Source organism: Larus michahellis, chromosome 3, assembly GCF_964199755.1.
Source record: "Larus michahellis chromosome 3, bLarMic1.1, whole genome shotgun sequence".
In the NCBI taxonomy this organism is placed as follows: Eukaryota; Metazoa; Chordata; class Aves; order Charadriiformes; family Laridae; genus Larus; species Larus michahellis.
Window position 1 is genome coordinate 53390780 of NC_133898.1, and position 24779 is coordinate 53415558.

Genomic DNA, 24779 nt, shown 5'->3' on the forward strand with positions numbered 1-24779 from the left:
CTTGTGCTTTGGTTTCAAGAGAAAAGACAAATCTTTGGCTTGGCTTTACCTTCTAACTTTGGAGAAAAACAAGGGCAACCTGAATTAAAAATAAAAATGCTAATTCCACTCCGCTTTCATCTCTGTTTTCAAAAATAAATAGTTCTCTGAAGCGTAGATAATGCTAAATATGGTGTGATAGCGAAACATCCCTATCACGTTGAAAATCTCAGGCCACAATTTCTGCTCCTGTAAACTGGAACCTTTCCACTGGACATAGTAGGGATCAACAACAGAAGAGTCGGTCCCTAGCATATCCAGAATAATTTTAAAGGCTTCTTAGATGATGCATAGTAGCAAAGTCAAGGACTTTATGAACCAATAAAATCAGAATTTTCAAGTGTGACTAATGATCCTTAATCCTTTACAACCCCTAGTTACTTTAAATGCTCAGAAGATTATTAGTTTTAAGTGTTTAACGTACCACACAAATGACTTGCATCAATGGAATAAGCCTTGCATGAATACTTCCCATCAATCCATTGCGCATGAGAGTAAAGAGCAGGTTTCAGAAAGTGTTATTTTTCGAAGTGTTTGCTTAGCTTGTTTCCTACAAATATTTTCAACCCTTTCAGACCTGCTCCTATGCTGTCTTCCCACACACACATGCACATCTACCTCAGGTCTCATTTATTTTGAAGCTCTCTACAACAAACAGAGAAAATCCAAAGGACTGCTTTTGGCAGAACTGTTCAAATAAAACCGATTCTAAATATTTAACTTTTCCAGATAACACGCATCACAGGAAACAGCAATGTTGGCATTCAGTCACCTAATAAGGAATCGTTTTTCTTATTGCTTATGTGAAGACAGTTCTGTTATTTTTTCTACATATTATACATTGTATCCTTTGTTTTCTTTTTAATTTGGGAAGATTAAAAGTTGTTTCATGGCTTGAAAATAACGCAAAAGGAAGCTCAGTGCATGATGCTCCCAGGAGGTTGTGAAGCTGTTGCAAGCAGAGCTGTTCCTGATTAAATCTGTCTATTGTTAGAAGGCATCCTGGGCCAAACCAATCAACCACTGGCATAATTAATGAAGTCCACAAGTGCCCTTAACGGGACTTATTTTCATCAATCAGGAGGAACAAACACAGGCTAAAGAAGAGTGGAAAAGCCTGTGTATTTACAGACCTGCTTGCCTTGGGTCATGCTTGTGAATAACTACAGTGCAGTCCCATAGCAAGTACCGTTGAATACTAGAAATTTTGCCTCATCCATGTAGGCTCATTTAAATAAAGGTAACATGGAGGTGAAGACACAGGCTCTCCCTTGTACCAAAGTCATGGGCATCCTTTTTTTGCTTGTATTCTGCCTGCATATTTATTTGCAATCATGCAATGGCAGGTACAGTTTGCAGAGAGAAGAGGAGGAATCTCTGAAGTTGTCACACCAGTTGCAAGGAAAAAGGGTGAAAATCCAGTGTCATGATTTACGTGACTGAAACAAAGAAACCAGCAAACAAAACAAAAGGCAGGAAGTCTAGATGCAAAATTGAAATTGAGAGAAGGGGTTTCGGTTGTGTCTTTTCATTTAGAGAAATGCAACTATATGAACTGGTCATTAAAACATATTTTTGTTCACTTCCACCTCCTACCCTATATAAATCTGTAAAGCTCCTTATCGTATTCAATAGGCCTGCACTAGGCACTATCTCAACCATCTCTCTGCTGAAACTTTTGCCTCTGCTTGCATTGATGTGTGCAGACTGCAGCAGCCCTCCCAGAAGCAGAGCCAGGGCTAGAGCCCCGGAGTTCCTGGCCAGCTGCCACGAATGTAAGCAATGAAACCACGCTGCCTCTCTGCACAGGCTGACGTCAGATGTTTTCGCATATAATACTTTGTAGGCTACTTAAGTCTCCCCAATGACATCCTGAGGAAGTAAAACTGGCACAGAATATAGGCCAAGAATCTGATAGCATTGGCCATTCAGACTAACAGTGTTGATGTTACGACACTTGCATTTATTTTTATTTGAAAAGTACAAATGAACTTCCATAAAAAAACTCACAGCCTTGACTACAGAAACATTCTTACTTAGAAAAGCACTGGATTAACGTTGAGCATATAGTCCACTAGCTTTAGGATCAAACACCTAGTTGCTCCCAGAGTTTAGTTTCCTTTCCTTTGCAGTACGGAAACCACAACCGGACAAGGTATCTATCCCTGATACGGTCTCTGAAATCCTACATAGATAGGTAATGAAACCTTTCCACGCTCGCTTGATCTAGAAATCAAACTATGTCTCCCACCCATTGCACTGTTCAACTGGTTGCTCCTAAGAACTCTCAGCTTGTTTTTGGATTCACTGCATTTTCAGAAAACAGCCTGCAAGTTCATAGCATGATCTATGGCCTTTATTGCTTGGTGTCCAATCTGGCTTTTGGCTGCAATAGTCAAAAAGAGAAGGTGGAAGAATAGATGAGAGATGAGAAACTAGTGTTCCAAGAAAAGCTTAAACCAGCAGCGTTTGAGACTGCAGAATAGTACCTAGGCAAAAATGGAGAAATATGCAGCGAAGATCAGCTATTGACAGAAAAGAAAGCAGACTGCAAAGAAAGGACTAGAAACAGAACAGGGAATTGTGTCCGCAACCAACAGTGAGGATGATCAATTATGCTAAAGATAACAGAGACTATGAGAAAATTGCATAAGGCTCCAATAAAATCAGGTATGAAAAAAGGTGAATTAATCTTAAAAACAGTATTCTGACTCACAAACTTTCTCACTCAATTGCACGGGGGAAAAAAAGATCCGAAGCAAAGCATTTTTCCTCTTGCCTTGCTGTGGAAGGGAGATGCTCCATATAAAATTCACACAGGCTCATTTTAACAAGTGTATTGAACAGGTAACTGCATCATGACATCCTCCAGGCTTGCACTAGGGTTAGTTATGTGCTATTATATTCTGAGACATACATGAAGGTATTAATGAATGTTCAATGCTTCTGAATATGACTTCAGTGTGCAAAACACATCACCTCAACTGGAGACAATGAAGTTGTACAGAAAGGTAATAAAGAAAAAATACTTGTTCACTTTCAGCTGGCCATACAAGTGGAGTAGCTAAGCCCTTGTACTGACAGCACATCCATTAAGTCGAGAGGAATTCCAACTATGCAGTAGCAGCAGGATCGCGGTGGACTGTCCTATTATCACTGATCCAGCAGACTGATTTACTACATACTAGCTACTTAAAGAAATGAAAAAAACCCTCCAGGCCTGATTCTCTTCTCTCCTCATAAGGCTCCTAGTGGTGTTACCCTTCTGACTGCAGTGGAGTCACTCCTGTTTACATAGCTCCAAGTAAAATGAAGCTGCATGTCTGCTGAAACTAAACCATCTCCTCCTACAGTCATTTGCTATTATTATAGTGAACTGCTTAGTTTACAGGATGAACTACAGGATGTATGATTACATTAGAAGTCACTGTGTCATACTTGGGATGCTGGTAGGGAAAGGGGGAGAAGTGACCTTTCAAATCAGACACTTATACTGATGTTTTTGGCTTTGATGCTTCTCTGTTGTATCAACTCAAAGGAACCAAAAATCGTATCCTAAAAATGATCTAAAATTGCTTTTTAAACCTGATTAGAAACTGCAAGAATACTGCAATTACAAGTTCCTTAAGCTAGGTGGGATGTAGCCTTTATTCAGCCAAACAGGAGGGCAATGAAAATAATTATTCTCTCATTACCTTCAGGCAGCAAGGTCTATTGAGATTATAGCTTTAGATACATGGTAGTAGTTTTGGGAAAGTCAGAGACGAAACATCCAAGATCAGAAGTTACTTACACTTCTGCTCCCCAGACCAATTAGGTAAGTAAACCAACAGAAAGGATTGCTACGTCCTTACCAGCCAGAATAACTGGGCACTGTGCTGTCATGAAAGAAGGGTGAACTGCACCATGACAGCGTGTGATGGTCATGAACCTCTGCAACTAATCACACCCCTGCCTCTGTTAAGAATCTCCACCGTAATGGAGTCTGTGGTTGAATTCACTGAATGACACGTAAACATAATCGGACAGGATCAACCCTTGTCAGCCCTTACACTGGTGGCAGTTTGCCTCAATACAGACTTGAAGATTTGGCCTAATGACTGAGGAGAAGCATTGTAGACACTAAACCCTTCCTACAATTTGAACCTGAAAGGATCTTGCAATCACGAACTATTTTCTACATTCTTGCCAAAACTGTATCTAAGCTCTTGGGGGCACAAGAGGCAGTAATTTGACTTTATACTCCTCTGCTCCCAGACCAAACACCAACCAGTCCGTTGCTCTGATCTAACTGGGTGCACTGGAAAACAATTCAAGAGCATTATGGCCCACATTACACCCACATTTGAGGAATTTATGTATTTATAACAACAAAAACTGCATCTAAGCAGTCATCCAAATAGAGGAAAATAAAAGTCCTTTCATTTTGATAAGTTGTCTTTAGTCACTGAAAGACAATAAAAGTAATAAGTTTAAAGAACATTAAGATCTCATTTGTTTAAAGAACATTAAGAAAACAATGGAGCAAGGTAACACACTGTTTAAGTGGTGATAATATAGAATTTTTTCATAGCTTGTTATGACTGTAATAGGCTTTGTTAAAAAATTTCATTGTGATGGTCTTTGGTGGAAAACCAGGTCTTTAAATGAAAAGATGTTTTTCATTCAAAGTGTTTGTTTTCCATAAGAAATGTGATTTATAATGAGAAAAAAACCAAAAACTCACAACAAGTCATTTCTTTGTGTTGAACTTCCCAGGGAACCACAAAATACAAGATGCCTACAAGTTTTCTGAGGTATCTCTGAGTTTTTAAAAAGGGGAGACCATTACATCCTGCATGTATAGTCAGTCTGAGGACCCCGGCCTGTGAAAGAGAAGGAACTAATGAAGTTTTAAAATTACAGCTCCCACAAGGCATTACAAAGACCAATCAAAATTTTGAGTTTTGAGTCGAAACTATTAAGCTTTTTGAAGGCTTTTTTTTGTTGTTTGAATTTTTACCTTGAAAATAAAATTGTTTAGCTGAAAATGCATATCTTTTCCAAAAAAAAGTTCCTTAAGAAGTCATTTTTTTCTCTAGAAGCCTATGTTTTAAGCAGTTTGGAATATTAAGCTTTGCCCTCTCTTTTCTCTTGTGTTTTGTAATGCACCAAGAGAATTTAAGATCTGAAATTTAATTTACAGCCTTAATCTTATTTAAACATAGTTTTATTTGTGGTTGAATGCAGATACTTGGCCTGCCGTTCTTAAACTAAAACAGGTATTAAAAATAGCTTAATGAAAAACAGTGGTCTGTCTCTTCAACCACTGCTGCTTCTCCAGTAACACAGAAATCTAGTGCGTTATGGCAACAATAGTTAATGTTATTTCTAGGCAGCGCAGAGTGCAGGGAAAACATAGCGTCTAGCATTTATCTGGAACAGTCTGTTATGAGAGAGGACAGAGCATGATGGACAGGGTGGAGTGAAGAGGAAAGCAAGCCAGTAATAATACAGTACTTGGGGTATACACAGCATCTTGCAGATGAAAAGATCTCCAAGTGGTTTTATGTACTTTAGCAACGTAATTTGACTAGAACAAGCTCCCCTGTGTCAGTTACGACCCTTGGTGTGGCTTTCCATGGAAAGGAGGCTCTACACTGGTCCCAAAGAGAAAAGCCAGTGTATTGAACTAAGGGCAGGCTAGGGGAAAGGATCCATGGATGACAGCATTAACCTGGGACCTTAACAGTCCATAAAAGCAGGCGCTGCAGTAAAGGCTTGGACTGATGCAATAGCTGCATTGCAGACATGTGGCCAACGCACAGGTTTTGGAGTGAATTCCACTCCTCCCACGAAGTCCCTGTAGGAGTTTAATTTATCTTGCTTTTGTAGCAAATGGAAAATGCTACCATTATTGATAAAGCCTCAAAAAGTTCCTGCATCACATGGCAATTTTTTGAAGAATTAAAGGAAAAAGACAAGAATTTATAGGAAAATAATTAAGCAATGCATGAACTGTAACACAAGCTGTCAATCTTTTCAGGGATTTTGTTGAGAGATACATGGTTTGGCAAATAAAGTTGAAAGTCATATGTGGGCTTAATCGTCCCATTAAAAATCCCTCCAAATTTAAACCACTGTGACTGCCCATAACCTGATCTACCAGGGACCATCTAGAAATGAATTCAGACTGTCAGAAACGTACATGTCAGAAAACTGAGGTAAAGCTTTGACTTCAGCCACCAGTGCTGATTCATGTTACATGGCTATCGGTCCTTCCATGGTCCATATTTCCATTAACAGCAGTCAGAAGTTTTGTGCAGAACGGGGCCAGATCAAGCAGTAGAATTCTACAGTTCACATAAGATATTAACAGTGGAATATTTTGCCATAACTGTTTTTGGCTCTTTTTGAAACTCTTCTTACTCAATTATTGGAAAGGTGGACAGTTGGTCATTTGACCTCATGGAAGAAAGAGGAAATTGCTTTCCTCAGAACAGTTTAGTTGGTCTTATAAAACCAGAACAATCTTGCCAGAACAGCTCACTGGATGACTTTGATTAAAATTAAGAGCAAAACTTAAAATTTGGTTTTCTTAACCTTAGTGTTTTCAAGAGTTTTTATCAGCTCACAGATGAAGACATAAGGAGTTCTTAACCTTGCAAAATGTAGGAGTTTGGTTGATATCCTTGGAGTGATGGAATAACTTTCTTTACCATCTATATTCCAAATATTTTCTTCTTTTTCAAGAGCATAACCACCAATTCACTGAAATTTTGAAAATATGAGTCTCTTCTTAATATTTCAGAAAAAAAAAACCCAGGACAATTGTTTAGATGCCAGTTTGCAAATTTACGTGCATAATTCTATACGCTCACACTTGACTTAGGTCTCCTGCACAAGAAAAAGTGCATCAGAATCAAGAAAAACTGCCCTTGCTGTATTAACAAAGATATGCAAAGGTTTCTGTTTCTGTCTATGTTCATTGCTTTTAGGGTTGTTGGCTGGCGGTAGGGGCAGGGAAGGCATCTCTGCATGGAACATGGACATTTTCTACTATCAGGTCACTGGGATGATGATGGAAGGCCTGGGAGCTCTTACTGTTGACCCTGTTGAATTTCTAATTGCCTGCAAAATTTAGAAGACCTATCTTCTATATACTGCCCAGCAATCATAGTATTGCCATAGCCAGATCCAGACTGTCTTGACTGGAAGATTTATCTGTTTCCCAGAAAGATTATGTCTTCAGATATTATCCAGTCCAATATGTTTCTGTGCATTAACATGATTTACGTGATTTTTTTTTTTTGCATCTGTCATTAAAATATAGACTGCTAGCCTGACATCCCTCTTAGGATTTATGAAGCTTATTGATGCTTTTATGATTATGCAATCTGATGTCTGGTAAACTGTGGAAAGCTATGGGTAGGTGGGGGAGTGCACGTCTAAAAACTAAAGGAGAACTTCAAGCAGGACTGTTGTGTCATTTACTTGCTGCAGAAAGTAATGTGATATAATTAAAAACGGTCAGGAAAGATTACTATCTTTTGGCATCAAATTTTAACACATGCAGTAAAATAGAAATTATCAACATTGCATAAAACAGATCTTTTTTTTTTTCCTTTTTTCTCTCTCCCCTTCCTACACACACACACACAGTGGGGGTCCAATAAAAACCTGGAACATCCTGAGCATAAAGAACATCAACTGGATGTAAACCAGAACTCTATGTTTTTTAACGGTTTAGGATGGGATGATCTTCCCCTGTAGTGGGAGGAAAAAACTGGAAATGTCAGTGCTTGATCTTTATAAAGGTTTTGAACTAATATGTAAAATTAAATTGAAGATAAATGAAAATGCTTGTGAAAAGGATTATTAAAGATAGGACAGTACTATAACAGGCATGATCCAGCAGCCTGCAAATTAAGAATGTATCATAATATACAAGCACTGTAGGGAGGTCTGGAAAGTTTTATCTTCTTGGAAGAGGCTGAAAGAACTGAAAGAAAACTGTAATTTTCCTTTACCAATTTAGGACAGGCAAGGCAAAGCAAAGCAAGTGAAGTAAAGGCAAGGCAAGGAAAGGAAAGAGGATGAAAGACTATGAAGAGTAATTTTCTTCACAAGTGAGGAGGGTGAAAAGTACTATTCTCTCTTTGTGTAATAGCTAAATCAAGACTAGGATATAATTAAAAATTGCTACTGAGAAGTAAGACAAAGTTCTCCATTAGGAACTAAGTCAGCCATTTACTGATTGGCCCTAATGGTGTGAACAATCAGTAGTTTCAAAGCTACCAGTTTTTCAGCTGCCAAGGAGTATCTTGAAACCAATATTTGAAAGGAATACTACTCTGAAACTATTCTGTTTCTTGACAGAAAAATAACAAAAAACTGGAAGAGAATAAGAGAACTACCTCCTACTCTTCAAAATAATTAAAAATAAAACAGTATTGGATATAACAAGACGTGACAGTGCCTCACATATCTCCACCCCCAACAGTTTATTAGCAATGTTGTTTTTATAGTAAAATACAAATCACAAATTATAGTTCACTCCAAATAATTGAGTTAATTCAGGAAGTCTAAAGGGAACATTTAGTGAATTAGCAACCAGAGCCAATCCAAAGAGTCTGAGGAGGCCATAAGACTGTTGGCCTGGAAGCTCCCAGTCCACCTCTGTATCAGTTTTTCTTACTTAACTTCCTCACAATGCTTTTCTCTGTCTTCCATGCACAACTTGCTGAGATAACAGGCCAAACAACAAATATTCTCCCAGCTGACGTCTTCCAGCACCCACAAATTCTACAAGGCCCAAAAGCCAGATCTGTGGCCATCACAAAACATTCAGACTTCAGGCACAGATGTCATGAAAAAATGCTAGTACCTTTTCTTGTGTAGTAATTGACAAGCAGATAAGCCTAAACTTTAAAGTTCACATTAATAATATCTCAATTTGAACTCATCCAAAATTTGACTGAGCTCCCATTGACAGAATCCATTTGTGGACTTAATAGCAAATTGATAGGTTTGAAGAGTTATTTAAAATCAATAGTTCAGCCTTCTACTTCCCTTTCATGGCTTGAACTGAGGTTCCTAGGGCTCAATTCAATGCCATTTCGAGTACTCTGGATTATCAAACCTACATGCTAGAACATCACAGATTTCCTGTATGCTGTCCTACCTCCTAGCCCATGCAGATCTCAGATACCCTGGGCCATACTAATGCACGAGACGCATGTATTTCAGCAACTTATTCCCATGCTTGTGGTTTCTCCAGCTACAGCTAATGGTTGTATTTACAACGCAAGTTTGGGAATGCAAATCCCATTTTTGGGTGTGGCTGATACCTCATCAATTGTTGGAAGGAAACGCTGTCTTTAGGGCTGAAATGAGGTAATAATGCAGGAAAATGCATTATTAAAAAAATGCACTTTTTTTCCTATGTAATTTGGTGGTTTTCAATTAATGAGACACTCCTACTCAGGCTATTTTCCTATGCAAATCTACTTTATATAGCCATTTAAACTCAATTTCTGAGTGTCCAATATAGGCATAATGCGTTCACAGCAAGTAGGACTCTTTGGACGTATGTGCATATTCTGCTCTAAAGTCCTCACCTGCCCCTCCTTTAATGCTGAATACAAACAAATTTGAGACTGGAAGATTGGCCAGGGCTCTGCAGGACAACACACAACTTACTAAGAAACCCTGCTGAAAACTGGAGGCAACAAGCTTTTAAAACATTTTCTTCCCCTTCTTCCCTGTGTTTTTTTCTCAGTTTGTTGTGATATCCATTTTGATTTCATTCTGTTCTGTTTTCGTATCTCAAATCTTCACATTGTGAAATCAGCCAAATTGAAAATAGTTCTGGAAAATTTAAAATTAATTTGTAAAAAGTACGTCTGGGAACATGCAATTTTTTTCTTGCTATCTCACACATCTTCAACTGCACCTAATTTATCTTCGTTCAATATTAAAAGCAACATCTGGAAAATGCAACAATTAATGAGAATAAATACAAAGTCACTGAGCTGTTGCTCATTTTCCTGTCTGTAAGTAAGTTACTCATTTTCCTATGCTTAGAGAGGAATGGCTATTAGAATTACTGCAACTGGGCAGACACACAAACTTTTACATTTATTTCCTTTGAAAGAAAATGCCACTTTTGTTTTTTCATGCAGGTTTTTTTAACCTCAGGGCTGAGTTTGGCCAGGATAGGCATAGCAGGAGGACATTAGCCAGGTTCAGTTTGGAATGAACATGAGCACTGGAGGAGGGAACAAAGTTTGTCATCGTCCTTTGTAAGAAAGTGGCTTTCAGGGAATGGTCAGTGAACAGGGATCCCACTGGAACAACTGCCTCTGAGAAACAAAACAAAGCAATCTAACAAAACAGAAACCTCACTGACAACCAACATAGTTTCCATGTGGGAAAAACTCATATGTATAAGTGCTTTAAAGCAGTCAGATGACAAGGCAATAAAAAATGCATTCAAATCTTAGAATGTCACTCTGTCACATTAGTCAGTCTCACTGGCAGACTATACGGGCTGATAAATGCAAGCAGCTATTTGGTATAGATACAGACACATTTACATTATCGCCTTAAATTCCCTATTTTAGCCTACTAAGAATGCATTCACAGTCGACATTACACTAACTGTTTTCATTTGCATTTGCAGCCAGTCTATACTAGAGTACTGTATGTGCACTTCAGTCTTCTCCCAGATGGTGTTTTGAAACTCCTGTTGGATCAAGCCCTCTGAGGCTAATAGATAAAATCTTGTAACAGATTTTTAAAGCCTTGAAACTGATGGTCTGTACTAAAATGTCAGCAATAAAACACTAGTCCGTTGTGTCAGAAAATTAAATAAAAAGCTACATGTTCCTTTCGTGTGGCCAAAGCCAAAAATGAAACTGAAGATGATTCTACACTACCAGAATATCCACGTACAGCGGCTGAGATCTGGGCATTCCTGAAGACACTAAAGTCAGAGTTTGAGAAGACAATGAATTCTGGCTTAGGATTCTTTGTTCTGGAGGAAAAATGTCATAGTCACATGGTTCACTACTTTTTGCATAGCTGTGTTAAGAATTTTGACAGCTTGACCCTGCCTCAGCAGGCTTTTTGCCAGAACTGGGTTTCCTCTGGCCCAACCCTGTTTTATGCTGGATCATGTATGGCTTGTCCTCTAGCACCTGCTTAAAGCATATAAGCATAAAGCTGGCAGAAAGCATGAAGCTGGCAGAAGCCCTACATCACGTGGCTGTGCCTCGTCCAGATGAAATGTGAACTACTGGGTGAAGGAGTAGCATGTAGCCAGAGTACGAATGGTTGTTCAACCGCTGTCTGGGAGTTCTGCCATTGACTGCCAGGGGCCCTCAGTTTCTACCCACTCATTTCATGCGTTTAAAATTTAACACATGAATCAAAGTCAAGTTCAGTAAAGTACAAAGAAATGCGACAATTTCTTCCTGTCTTCTATTTTGCCGATTATACCGGATTATCAACAAAACAAACACCAATTTGTCAATCACTTTACAATGCTTATTAAATAAACTACGCAACTGATAAATGAATATAGAAATCATCAGTTCTAATAATGCCATACTATTAAATCTTTAAGGTAACAGAATACAAATGTATTAATAATAAGAGAATAGAACTGAATAGTAAATATGTGAAATTGTACTGTGTCTTAGCCATTATTTAACCTGGCTCTTTTAACTTGAATTATATTATCACCAGAATCTCTAAAGACCTTAAGCACATATGGAGTATATTCCAGAATATGGATGACTTTTTGCATCCTGCTTTTGCAAAATTAATGGAATTTTATACTTAGTATTAATTATTCTAATTTGTGTGGTGTACAGATTGTACTTAGAAATTACTCAGTACTTTAAGAAATTTTTTGAACATTAACAATATTATCAGTTAAATTCACCCTATTTATTTTTCATGGAAGCGCTCCCACAACAAACTATCAGAAAAATTTGGCTCTTAAATTCAAGCTAACAAAATGAATCCTAAGCTTCATTGGCCATTGTGAAAAGGATTAAACTACCCATCCTTTGCCTATACTCAAACTCAAAAAAGGGCATACACCCTCTGAAAAATGTCACACTTGGTTCCCAAGAATCCCACAGTGATATAAACTGCTGGTAGAGCAGATGTGCTAAGGAGAATCTAAGAGATCTACAGTCCAACCTGAGCTCTTCCCAGGGAATGGTATTTTCCCTGTTAGGTGATGGGAAAGTATCTGCACAGTCGTGTAGTGTTCTCCACCCACAACAAGGCTGCACCTAGCCCTGAAGCTACAGTAACTGGCAGCTACTGTGGACATAGTCCAAAATACCAGTTTCTTCAAGGCAAAAAATCTTCTGTCCTCTGGTCTTTACAAAATACCAAAGCTCTAAAAAAAATACTACCTGGATTTTCAACTGACACTGGGCTGGGATAAAGTTCATCTAAAACATATACCTTCATATAGGCTAGAGATCTAAACTAGTCACCTACTCAGTGAGGTCCAGACAGCTGGCCAAGTCCAGGTGTTGACTTTACGATGAGGTGGGGCTGCTCTCTAAGCTCTACTGACCGCACTGACCGCATCTCCATAACCTACACCAGCAGTTCAGACGCTGAGTTCACACACAGACAGCAGTGTCTAGGCTGCTACATTTTGGTGTCTTAATCAGAACCCATATAGTCCTGTGTTCAGCGTTTTCAATGCATTTCTGTTTATTTTTGGTATCTGTTGCTATAATTCTTATTTTTGTCAATCTAATGTGGCAAACACACAATATTTTCTGTGAAATGGAGGAAGAAAGGAGGTGTGCGGGGATTAAAAGAAATCCAGACGAAACAAAAAATTTGCAAAATACCCGCAAAGGCATCAAGGCATATGTATAAAACATAATCTCAGCAAACACTATGGTGTTTTAGCAACCAGATGCATACTTTTTTCCTAATTCTGGAATGAAAAAATCTTTTAAAAAATTTTGAAAATCTTCGGCATACAAAAAGAGCTAAAATGGAGATATTTCTACCAGCACTCTAAACAGAGCTATTGTTACATGAACTGCTGTTGATGGGGTATTTGACAGCAGTAACATTTTGTCAACAAAAGTTAATAAGTTAAATATCATGCTACAAATCCCTTCAGTGAGCAGCAAAAGCCTATTTCTCTGAAGCAACAAAAAGAATATGCACTAGAAGTCATTATAGAGCATGGATATACAACACATCAATTTCATACCCTGCATTTGTAAGTCTCCCAAATGCCATTACTCTGTGCTAAATTAATTTAGGTTGATTTAATCAAATGAAAGCGCTGGATAACTAATATAAGCTAAAATTTCCTGAGTTATTATCTTCTGTCTTCCAAAACCTAAAAGCTTATGCTGATTTTACCAGCAAATTGTAACTGGCAGATCATATGCAGAGTAGGAAAAGCAAACCACTTCAGGATGAATACAATAAATTTCATGTATCATGCATTCATTTGTGATCCTTAACTCACAAAAACATTCTCCTAGGGGGATTGATTTCTCAGGTCAAGACAAGTCTCCTTATGACCACGGCATATTAGGACATATATTCAGGTAAAAACTAGAAAAAATAAAAGCAATACAGACAGCCTGAAATTTTTATCATTATTATTTTTCTTTAGTTATTTTCTACAGGCAGGGCTAGGTCAAAGTATTATTTGCACCTGAAGAATTTCTTTGAAACCACTTGTGTTGTTATAGAACAACAAAGAAAAATTTAGCCCATTATCAGTAAGTTTGGTTTCATCATTTGTTTTATAAACACAGTTCATATGCAGACATAAATTCTCCTTACTTTACTCAGACAAATACATTTCAATAAACTTTCTGGTGTCTGTATGACCCAATCTGAATCAGAGTTTGCCAAGCAAACTGAGTAAAGAAGATATCTGTATTTATCCCTTATATTGAAGCCTGGCTGTCCAAAGGTGGCTAGTTTACAAACCAGTGGATTCATTCATGAGGTCCCTCCTATTCCATACATGTAGCAGCCCAGAGTTCATTCTCTGTGGATGTTCCCAAAAGCCTTGGCACCACTCTGAGAGGTAATAAGGGGAAAACATAACCTATTTTTTTCAAAACCTTAAAAGACCTGTTTACTGAGTATCAGTGAGGCTCAGCCATCAAAACAACTTGTAAATATACAGTCACTCACACACATTATATTTTTGGAGTCTGGGAGACAGATTCTGCCTAGCACAACTGGTGAAGACACTGTTTTTAGCACCTAGTTTCAACTTGATTATGTCATATTACATACACAAGGAAAGTTAGAGCAGAGAGATTATCGGTCCTTTATGACACATCAGATATGCCTACAAATCAAAGCAAAGTTGGCTACTTAGCGTCTGCTAGTCTGGTTATGGCATCACAGACTGTAGCATGTGGTAGCCCTCCAGAGATCCCCTGTACATAATACAGCTGTGAGCAAGCCCTGTTGTTGCCGAATCCAACACAACCATGCTTTTGATGCTAACATACCACGGGCTAGCAACCACAATACAGGTAGACTACGCTTCTGGTTTTCCTTTGTTTGTAAATAAGTCTTTAGATGGGCAGGAAGTTACAAATTCCCAGTAAAAAACCCACCTTTTCTTTGGTAGTTTTCTAATTTTTTGTGTGTGCGTGTTGAAGCTTTGGCTTCCAGCAGCTGCACTGCAAACTCAAGAATTCTTGCTTTAGATCTAGTCTCTAGCACCATAAAAATTAAATAAACACTCCTAAAAGTGACAAATCTCTATACACGTATTTTACAGGACAGAAATCCCAAAGGAATTCTGTTCTTGCTAACACTGACTAAACAAATGACAGAATAAATCTCCAGCACAGAAAGTGCTCTTGTCTATGCTCTGTTTAAGGTCCTTTCCTTAAGTGCCTACTGGAGCATGAAGGAGAGGAAAACATATTAATAATTATTGCTTTGATGTTAAAAATAGTTTATATAAAGTAATCTGTAAGCCTTTTAGTAAGGATATCTCTCTTTTTCTTATGATGAGTGCTTGTCTTTTTAAATCCTTTTGGGCCTCAATTCAGCAAAATACTTAATGTAAAGCACAACCTCAATTTCCACTGGATCTGAACTGTGCTTTTGGGTGATTTACTGAGTCATAGCCTGTATCATTAATGTTTCCTTTCAAATTAAACATTTTTCCAGAGAAAAGGAAACCAGGAAACTCAAGAAGATTGTCTAAAGTTTATTCCACTGGAAGGAAGGAACTCTGAGAAAGGCATCAAAACTTATAGTCACCAAAGCACTGAATGTATCTGAATATTCTAGAGGCTTCAGTCTCCGTTCATTCACCTGACATTCCTAGTCCAGGCTTACAAAACTCAATTCTGAAGACTGGTGAAAAAAAGTTAAGCCAAAATGCAGCCGTTATAAAAAAAGCAACATAATTAATTCACACTAAACTGGTGATCAGTCTGTAAATAGCAGATGAAGTCTCTGATGGGAGTTTGCTTCTTTTCAGCTTTGCCTCCTAAGATTTGCTAGCAAACACATGTAACCCATACTGTCATTTTCCAAGCACCTTCTTCCTACACATCACCCCCCCAAAAAAGAAAAAACAAGTAGATAACAAAGAGGCAGGGAATTAAAGAGGATGCAAAAAATAAACGTCAGATCCACTCACAGATACAAACAGATGTGAGCCAGAGACTTCAGTGGAGTAATGTCAATTTACACCTTGTAAAGCCTGGCCAAAAATATTTCCATATAAAAGGAATGTATGACTCATGAATCTACAAAATCACCACTACGCAAATCATTAAGTCGCTATGGTATGATGAGAGTGGAAGCATAACGGTTATTAAAATGGCTTTCACCTAAATGGCTTCAGCTTTAACAAGGCTTAATGCATGTCTTCACAGGAGTTTTGCAAAGTACGGACAACACAAGTTCTTACCTGAGCTTTTATTGGTTTTGTTTTGTCTACTCTTTACTTGCTCAGTCCATAACGTAGGATAACGAGAAGCTATATCTAGAAAAAAACCAACAGAACAAAGTTTGTAAATGTTACAATTTTTTTAAAAGTTACTAGCAGCTGAATAGTAAGTGTCTAGATTTAAAGATAAATGGATCTAAAGAAGAAAAGGGCACACTGGTTTCTATTAGGACAGCTAAAATCTTTAGCAGAGGCATGAATAGTTCCTTCCTTATCCCATTCATACAAAAGGTTGAAATAAATACTTGTAGACTAAAATTATGTTTAATTGGAATAACAATCTCCCAGTGTGGATCCAAAGTATGTAATAATTTCAGATCAGATTCTGTGAGATTTGCAGTGAGCAGTAAGGCAGCCACAATACCAGACTATCATTGCATGTGGGCCTTGAGCCTTCCATTTACAGAGCACTAAATTTCCCCAGAGGCAAATAAGCCTGACAAAACATCTACCTTAACATTACTAGGCAATATGCTGAGGACAGAATTTACCCTTTAGCTTCCTTATTTGGCCATAAAGTTTTAATCTGCACTCTGGCTCAAGTTTAAAACCCATCTCTGCCCTGACTAGTGACAATAAAAATTGCTAATGTCAGACTTCATACCTACAGCCTCACCTCAAAACTATCACACAAAATTAATCGCTTGTAAGTGACGTGTTTGCTCGCAAGTATTGTGTTTGCTATCTTTACATGGAAAAAGGTACAGATGCTTTCAATTTCTTGCAGTTTCTTGCAACTGCTCCAGCAGTTACCCTAACTCTAAGGTAGCATTTGACACTGCAGTAGTCGGTCCATACTGTTCAATACCACACTGTTAAATTCCTGCTTATGCTCACCTTCTTCATCACCTTGAGGCTGAGTCTCCAGCGCGGGAGCTGAGGCATCATCTGAATTCAGAATGGAAAAGATTTGCAAGGAGACTACAATTATGAGAGTAAGCTAAATAAGTGTACATACGTGATTGATACTAATGATTTGCACATAGCCCCGGCCGGTAAACAAACAGTAATTTAAACATTATTTATGTTTACTACACAGCATAGATATATTACATCCACAGGCTATGGATTATAAATGGATGGCTTATGAGGTTGCGGCTGATGAAATGATTGCAGGGTCTCTGATGAGGCATGAAGTGATCAAGTCGCTCCCTGGAAAGTAATTCTTCATTTTGAATGCTGCTCATTGATACCTATAGATTATAACTGATCAAATCAGCATTTTGAAAGAATTAATTAGATAAAGGTTTAGAAGGGGTAAGACCTGTGAAAGCAAATGCAGTCAGGGGCAAATGAGCGGCTGCAGACCTGTTGACACCTTAAAATGAAAGGAAAGTTTGTTTTGGCACAGCAGAATCTGTTTAACAGTCAAGCTGATTTTATAAGTAAGATTCACGGATTAAAGAACAAGAATTCTTATCCTCTGGTCAGCCATCTCTATCCATCCACTACCAAACATTACTGCAAGAAAAGAAGGAGGAAAATTTACAGGAATGATAAAAGGATGTGGGTAATTTTAGGGTCAGTAAAACACAGCAGAAGTAACGCTGGAAAAGAAAAAATCAATATGAAAAATTATTTGTTAGCATTCTGTGAGAAAAAGCAGTACCCAAAGGCCTATCTTTACCTTATTATGTTTTCATTATTTAAAATTATTTCAGGTATTTGGTAAACATGACTTAGTGGGCCTTGATAGTACATATTTTCCAGTCATCACTGTTTCCTGTAGCATGGAGCTAATTCCAAGATCAAGATGTCCCGCAGTAAACAGCATCTTCCATACAAGGGGTTTATTAGCACTTGTATCAGTTTCTCAGCTGGATCTCAGACCAACACAGTTTCCAGGTTCTTTCCCTGGCATTTTCATAGCAGCCAGAAACAAAGGTAACTGAGATGCTTCCTCTGCCTTGTATCTCTAACCAGGGCAACACTGAGCGGTAGCTTTAAGGCTAACACACTACATGTCTCCATTTCTCCTTGCTACTGCAATCCAGAACCGCTGCCTCCTGTTCTCTTTGGTGTCACCATCACAGGGTTTTTTTGTAAATCTGTATTGTCTTTGTGCAAATCATGCAGAGGATTTGGAGGCACTCTGACTTTTCCCTCTGGAGGCCACAGCCTAGTTCACAGAAAATACAGATATCAAGTAAATACTGATAGCAGGTAAAACCAAATCAGCAGCCATGGAACACTAACCTCTGTGCTTTTCACAAAACCAAAGCAGCAACAGAAACTTATTTTCTCTGCAAAATGTTTTAAATGTTTTAACCAAAGAATAAGAGAGACTTCTTTTAAGGATGCTCATTCTTCACGTCCATGCAATGACAGGATACTTTGCTCCAATGCCATAACGGACTGTCACTTCTCATTAGTTTTGCTGGCATTTTTGTGGTGTCCTCTGGGTGGTGGAATAGGACCATTGATTAATTTCAGAGAGGCCATCAAGCATCCTAGTGTACTAAGAATCAAGGCACACATTTAGATCATCGATCAGTATATGATTCAGAAAACACAGAATTTCAGAGGGTAGCTTATGGTAGGTAAATATTATCAAGAGTCCAGCCAGAAACTTGATTTTGGGTTTAAGTGACATTTTTCTAATCATCTTTTGGTACACAATTTCAGTTTGTGACACATTTGATCTTATGTATTACCTGAAATCCAGATATAATGCTGCAACTTTATCAATTATCAGCCCAAACAAAATTAGCCTCTTGAAATTTGTTCAAGCAGCATTTTGAACAGTTTATCAATTTTTATTTATTTAAAAAAAAAAACAACAAACTCAGTGTTTAATGGTTGAGTCATAAAACAGGTTAATTGCACAGGTCTTCCTGTCTGGCACATGCATACCAGTCCATATGTGTATATATTTAAACAGAAACCATTCTGTTTGCTGTCAGAGATCAGTTACCAAAAACATATTCCCGCAGTCAGCTAAGAATCAGAAAAAAAGGATGCGATCCCATCTGTGACATGTGCTTTTCAGATAGTCTGAATATTTTCCTTAGACAGAGGAGGCAACTGTGGGACCAGGGGATATAGGTTAGGAATTTTCTTTTAAGCTTTATTTCTGTTTGGTTTAATGTGCAAATTTGCAAACATTCAAACAGAGCTCCTGACCTCCAAAATCTGCATCTGGAAATCTTATTTCAGTATTGGAATACCCAGAAAAAGAGAGATGCACAACTGCAACAGATATGGCCCGCCAGGTCATCTTCTCCTGTGAGTAGTCTCTGTGGGACATCTTAGAAGAAGAGACTGTATAGACTAAGTCTATGCTGTCTCTTGAGTAGAGTCCTCAAGACCACACTTGAAGGTCTGGAGCACGTCCTCTGCAGCAGTGAGAAGGTTGTGAACCTGCCTAAGCTTGCTGGCTTACAACACAGGCAGGTACCCCCATCCAGGCACCCCTGGTTAGTCCACAGGAACATGCAGAGGAAAGACGATCTAGGAGTGTTACGGTTATTTCGAAAACTACTGTCATGACCTTTCAAGCCGAGCTACAAAATACTTTTTACTACACTGACTGTGAAGCAGAAGCACAGCTCTTTAACTCAGACAGCTGATGTTGTTCACTACTCTGTAATGGTCACTAAAGAGGTTGTGATGTCTCTGACAACATGACTTTATTTAAAGCATAAGGCAGTGACTGGCTGGAAGAAGTCAGAAGAACCAGAAAGGAAGTCAGCAGCATCAGAGGAGAGCCAGAGACCACGTGGGAACCAGGTCAGCAGCCCCTCGTGTTGCAGGCTTGTGCTAGAGAATAAAAACAGGGCGTGAGTAAAATGCAACCATGTCGCTTTAGACATATATATGTGATACAAAGGAAGACTTGATAACTTGTGCTCCTTGTTCTAGGATTGTTCATTCAGGGTTCAGCAGCTCAGCCGCCACAGTCACAAACATTCCAGATATATAGAGGATAGTTCATTCAGTTCAAAGCTGAAAATTAAAGTCCTGACCTAAAACAAATGGGTAACTTAAGGTTAGTGGAACCCACAATTTGTCTGGAAATACATGAAGTAACAATTTTCCAGTACTTCGTAATTATTAGCCTTTAAAGAAGTACTGATTTTCTTAACCTAACAGCGCAATAGTTTATTTAAAAGTTGGGTATATTACAACGCTGCAAAAGTTCCTGTAAGAAAAAAATTTTGATTATATTTACAGTGTACCAAACAGACAGTCATTAACATTAGCAAGAATATGAGTAACTTCTTTAAAATTAATTTATGCCACTGTAACTGGCAGCAACTTTTAGTATGCTATTTTCAGCTGAATTTAAGATTCTTTTAAGTGTTTGGAGAGTGTAACCTTTCATTTTGTTTAAAGCATAGACATCTCCCTCATTTAAATCTACCAGCTATGTTGGAGTCACATCAGATTTTGTCCTGCCAACAAGGTATACACCATGATCTATCTCTAACAACAACAGTCATCTGGCCATGAATGTAAGCCATCAGATGAATCAATCGCAACATAAAGAGAAGTGCTGGGTCCAAGACGACTCAAGCACTGATTGTTATGTAAATAAAGCGAGGACTCCAGTTCCCGAGATTTTGGGACTGCAGAATGCTGTCTTTATCAAACAGACAGAATAATCTGTCCTCCAGGGCAAGCAAACAGTATGGGAAAATATTTCAGAGTATAGCTATGGGAAGAAAAGCTATTTTCCAAGCAGCACAGAGTAGCAAAGTCTGTAGAGCTGAGACCAGAAACATATAATGTCTATGCAAATACAGATATCTATATATTCATAAGTTTACTAAACTTATGAAGGTTTAGTAATGAATTTATGAAGTTCATATTCATAAGTTTACTAAATATCTACAATGCAGACATAAAATGAATAGCATGTATGCATGTATAAATACTACATATGCAGCTATAATACATGATGAATATATATTGATAATTTAAACCTTTGGAAAATCACAGTGGGCTAGCCCATAGCTATTTTAGTTTCTATTTAAGGGCCAACTAAGATATTTACCTGTTTTTCCTGCACCTTCTCGTTGTGGCACCTTCTCACTCACTGAACCTGCAATTGGAAAAGGAATTAACCAGAAAAATACTACTTTCACTTTTAATATGTTTTCTAAGAAACGCAGTCCAGCTTTAATGATTCATTTTTCTTTATTACAGCAATGAATATCAGCGAATTCTTCCCTTGCAAACCAAAGGTTTTAGCTTTGCCTGACTTCTGCGTTTGTGTACCACCAATTTACTGTCAGCTGCTACTTCTTGGCCACTGCAGGACCTGAGAAAGAGATAACATCGAACACTACATAGACACAAGTGCAAGAACATGCTCATGTGCTGCAGAGACAACGTCTCCCTTCCCCACCAACCCAGCGAGGACAGGTCCTGCAGTAAGATGCGTCGCCCCAGCGCTACTCCCTTGTGACTCCTTGTGCAGGGCAGACCCTTCCCACGCACCTCAGCTGCTCTGCGGGGCTTCTCCAGCCCCCAGCCCAGTCCTGGCTCAGATTAAAAACTGCCCCTTTCTGCCTTAAATACCTCATAAAAGGCCCCCCCAAAACCCTATGCTGGTGCGGAAAAGTGTGCGTGCCGGGGGGAGGCAGGGACAGTGCTTTATTCTGCGTTTGAGCCTCAGCTGGTTGAAGATGTCCTCAGAGCTGTGGCCCTTAGGAAAGGAGACAGCAGTGGTGGGAAAGGAGTTAGGAAGCTGGCAGGAGACATGTTTTAAGAGTTTAGTCTGCCAGTCTGCACTCCAACCCAGCATCCAGCCTTGAATCCAAAACATCAAGAAATTGAGAATCTACTGGTTTTCTTAGTAGTTTTTACAAGAGTTACTTGTCCTTAGGGTTTAAAGTAGAAATATTTCCTCGTTTTTCACTTAGGTCTCATTATTACAACCATTTGTATGATTCTAACTCCTAGCTGCTTCTTATCAACATATTAAAAAACATCTTTAAAAGTGGTATTTTTCTCTCTGAAAAGAAAATTAAAAATCATAATGTCTGTCAATTCTTACCACATCATCTCTTCTTACAATACACCTGTATTTATGAAAAACAAAAACAAAAACCTCACATGCTCAAAAGTGTACGAAATAATTTGGGCCCAAATTTTCTTAATTTATTTCCCTCTGGAATAACAAAATTCACCGAGTTTAAAACAAACAAACAAAAAACCCCAAACCTTGCAGCAAAATAAATCTGTTCTAAAAGGGCAATTTAAATACGAGAACCCACTAAATCACAGGCCTTGTTTACCACGCTGAACTGGTGGTTACTTCAGCATGAAGTTCAGACACAAGAGTCTGTCAGAGGGAAGACTAACATCACAAATCTGGCATGCTGATTTTAAAGCCTCCATAAAAGAATACATGACAACGTAGCCAAGCTGGTATTACCTTCTGAAGGATTCCACTTTTAATACAGCTTTTACATATCCATATCAAAAATATTCTAGTTTAGACCTGTTTCCTTTTTTGATGGTAGTGTACTCTTATTGTAACATGTTTGAATCACTAGTAATTCAATACACTTAGTTATGTATCAGTGTTAATTCAGACGGGAAAACTAAAGCCATTACCATTGTAGGAATTATATCCGAGGGTGACTGGAATGGCTTGCTCTAAATAGACTGCAATACTAATCCGTGCTGTTCACTCTGAAAAGCAGGCAGATTCTTGCATTCATGCTAGCTGAAGCCAGAAGTTCTGAGCTTTTGGGTGCTTGGCTTAAATTTGATAAGAGGCCCAGCTTGAAGTCAAATGAGATGTTCCAGTTTTAGGAAGTACTGCATAGAAAATTACAGGTTTTTCTAATCACAGTAAATACCAGGGATCCGATCTTTCCTCAAATTTCATCCAGTTGCAATTAACAATGTAGTTTACCAATTTAATTTTGTTGCACAGGAGCATAATTATAATTCTCTTGAAAATACAGAGACTTTAGGTCTGGTTCATCAACACTAAAGAATTTGACACGGATTTGTAAGTACAGATGAGGTCTCAGCATGGGGAATGTTTGTAACAAATCCCCACTGATAGCCCCTTTGCACTAAAAAGAGTGATAAATAAAGCCTCAGTTTGACGCCAGTGTTGTCTCTCTATGTACGCTCAAAAACATTATTATAAATTGAACTTAAAATTCAGTATACCTCAGTAATTTAACTCATTGGTGAAATTTATATAATACTCCATATCTCAAACCAAAAGCAGAAAAAGCTTTCCAGATTTCATTACCACCAAGATGTCTTCAGATTACTCCATCTGTATATTAAATGGTGAGAAATAATGACTATATGATATTCATGTACAGTCAGGGAGAAATGAAAATTCTTTCTATATGCTTTGCTTTTTTTTTAATCTTAAATTTTGATGGAAAATTGATAAATGGATTAAAAGAGTGGCATTGGCAAAGGCTAACTTTAACATAGTGGAACTAATTTCACTATGAAATTAGATGAATGCTAGGAAAACTGGGTTCACTGGGCCAACATTATTTAATAGTCTTAGGAAGCTAACAAAAATATTCACAAGATTTTCTACAAAGGGAAATCTGTGCCCTTCATGTAGTTTCACCTGGAAGTTTCAATTCATGCAGCAGAAACTTTGTTCTCTTCAAGTTGGAGGTGAGAAGGGTTTATTGAGCTTGTATCAGTTTTTTCTACCATTTCCTGAATCTATTTGAGCTAGGAGTACTTCTAGCTTAAATTGTAATAGGAAGTTGCATTTACAAGTTTCTAGGAAATTGTATCTTCAATACTTACAAGGAATGCTCATGTTTTCAGCAAGACAAGAAAAAAAAATAGCAACCTATTAATTATCTAAAAGTTAGGCAAAACAATCAGCTTCCAAATTTTCAATGCACTGTAAACGATCAAATCACCATGTAAATATCTTTATGGAAGGGGAGATGGCAAGAAGGGATGTTTGTTAGATTCAGCAACATTATTTTAACAAGAATAATTTAGTACCATTGTAGCTTGTATATTTGCTTTGCCATGTATCCATTTATGATTCCAATGATTAAAAAAAAATGCAGAAATATTAATGTCTTAGTTTATTGGAAACCCACAATTCCGCCCAGTTTCAGTCTAAAAGTTTCTGAGACAAAATAAATCTTCCAGGGAATGTGATGTGAGTTTTGCAGTTTGTGATTTCAGCATATCCATTTTCTACAGTACTGATCATATGTGACTGGGTTTTAAAAGTGAAGGTGAAAGTCTATTATTATCCAGTTTATATAATGATTTCTGATCTCCAGCTAAAAAATATTTGATATGTAATCATTGAATGGAGATATCAAGAAACAGGACAATAAATTTCCCTTGCTGTTCTATATTTCACACATGCATGTGTCCGACTGTATTTATAGAGAAAGTACTACGTATTGGGACAGAAGGACTAGATAATTCAAGGATGGATATTTTTCCCAGGTAACAAGAGCAGTATAATGTAAACTAAAAAAGTTAATTGCTTTCACAAATATATTAATTTTCATCATATTATCTGATGATAATACTATACCGACAGGAAGAGTTCTGATTTTTTAATGGTACTTATATTTGCCCTTAAAAGGTGATGATGCCATCTTAATTGTAAGGTAGCAAAACTACTTCACAGAATAATAAAACACGTGTCTATACCTCTGCAATCTCACTGGCAGAAGCCTGGAAGAGGTAATACGGCATAAAAATCCTACAATAGGTGAACATTGTATTTTCCAATGATAATTTAACACCTGCTTCTCAGTTTCTGCCCCATTTCCCAGGACTCTCTGCCTGT

The 24779-nt window shown here is 37.9% G+C and overlaps 1 protein-coding gene across 7 annotated transcripts in view; it reads right to left on the minus strand.

The window, feature by feature from the left end:
• The window catches only part of SMOC2 (SPARC related modular calcium binding 2), a 148533-nt gene that overhangs the window by 58051 nt on the left and 65703 nt on the right, over window positions 1–24779 (minus strand). For 4 of the 7 annotated variants that reach the window (XM_074580205.1, XM_074580204.1, XM_074580207.1 and 1 more), the window contains exons 5-7: window positions 21012–21059; window positions 16853–16903; window positions 15977–16051 (exon numbers count right to left, since the gene is read on the minus strand). In XM_074580205.1, coding sequence (XP_074436306.1) covers window positions 15977–16051; window positions 16853–16903; window positions 21012–21059 — 174 coding nt within the window. Of the gene's footprint in view, window positions 1–15976; window positions 16052–16852; window positions 16937–21011; window positions 21060–24779 lie in introns of all 7 variants that reach the window. The other 3 variants (XM_074580202.1, XM_074580201.1, XM_074580203.1) reach the window with 1 other exon arrangement.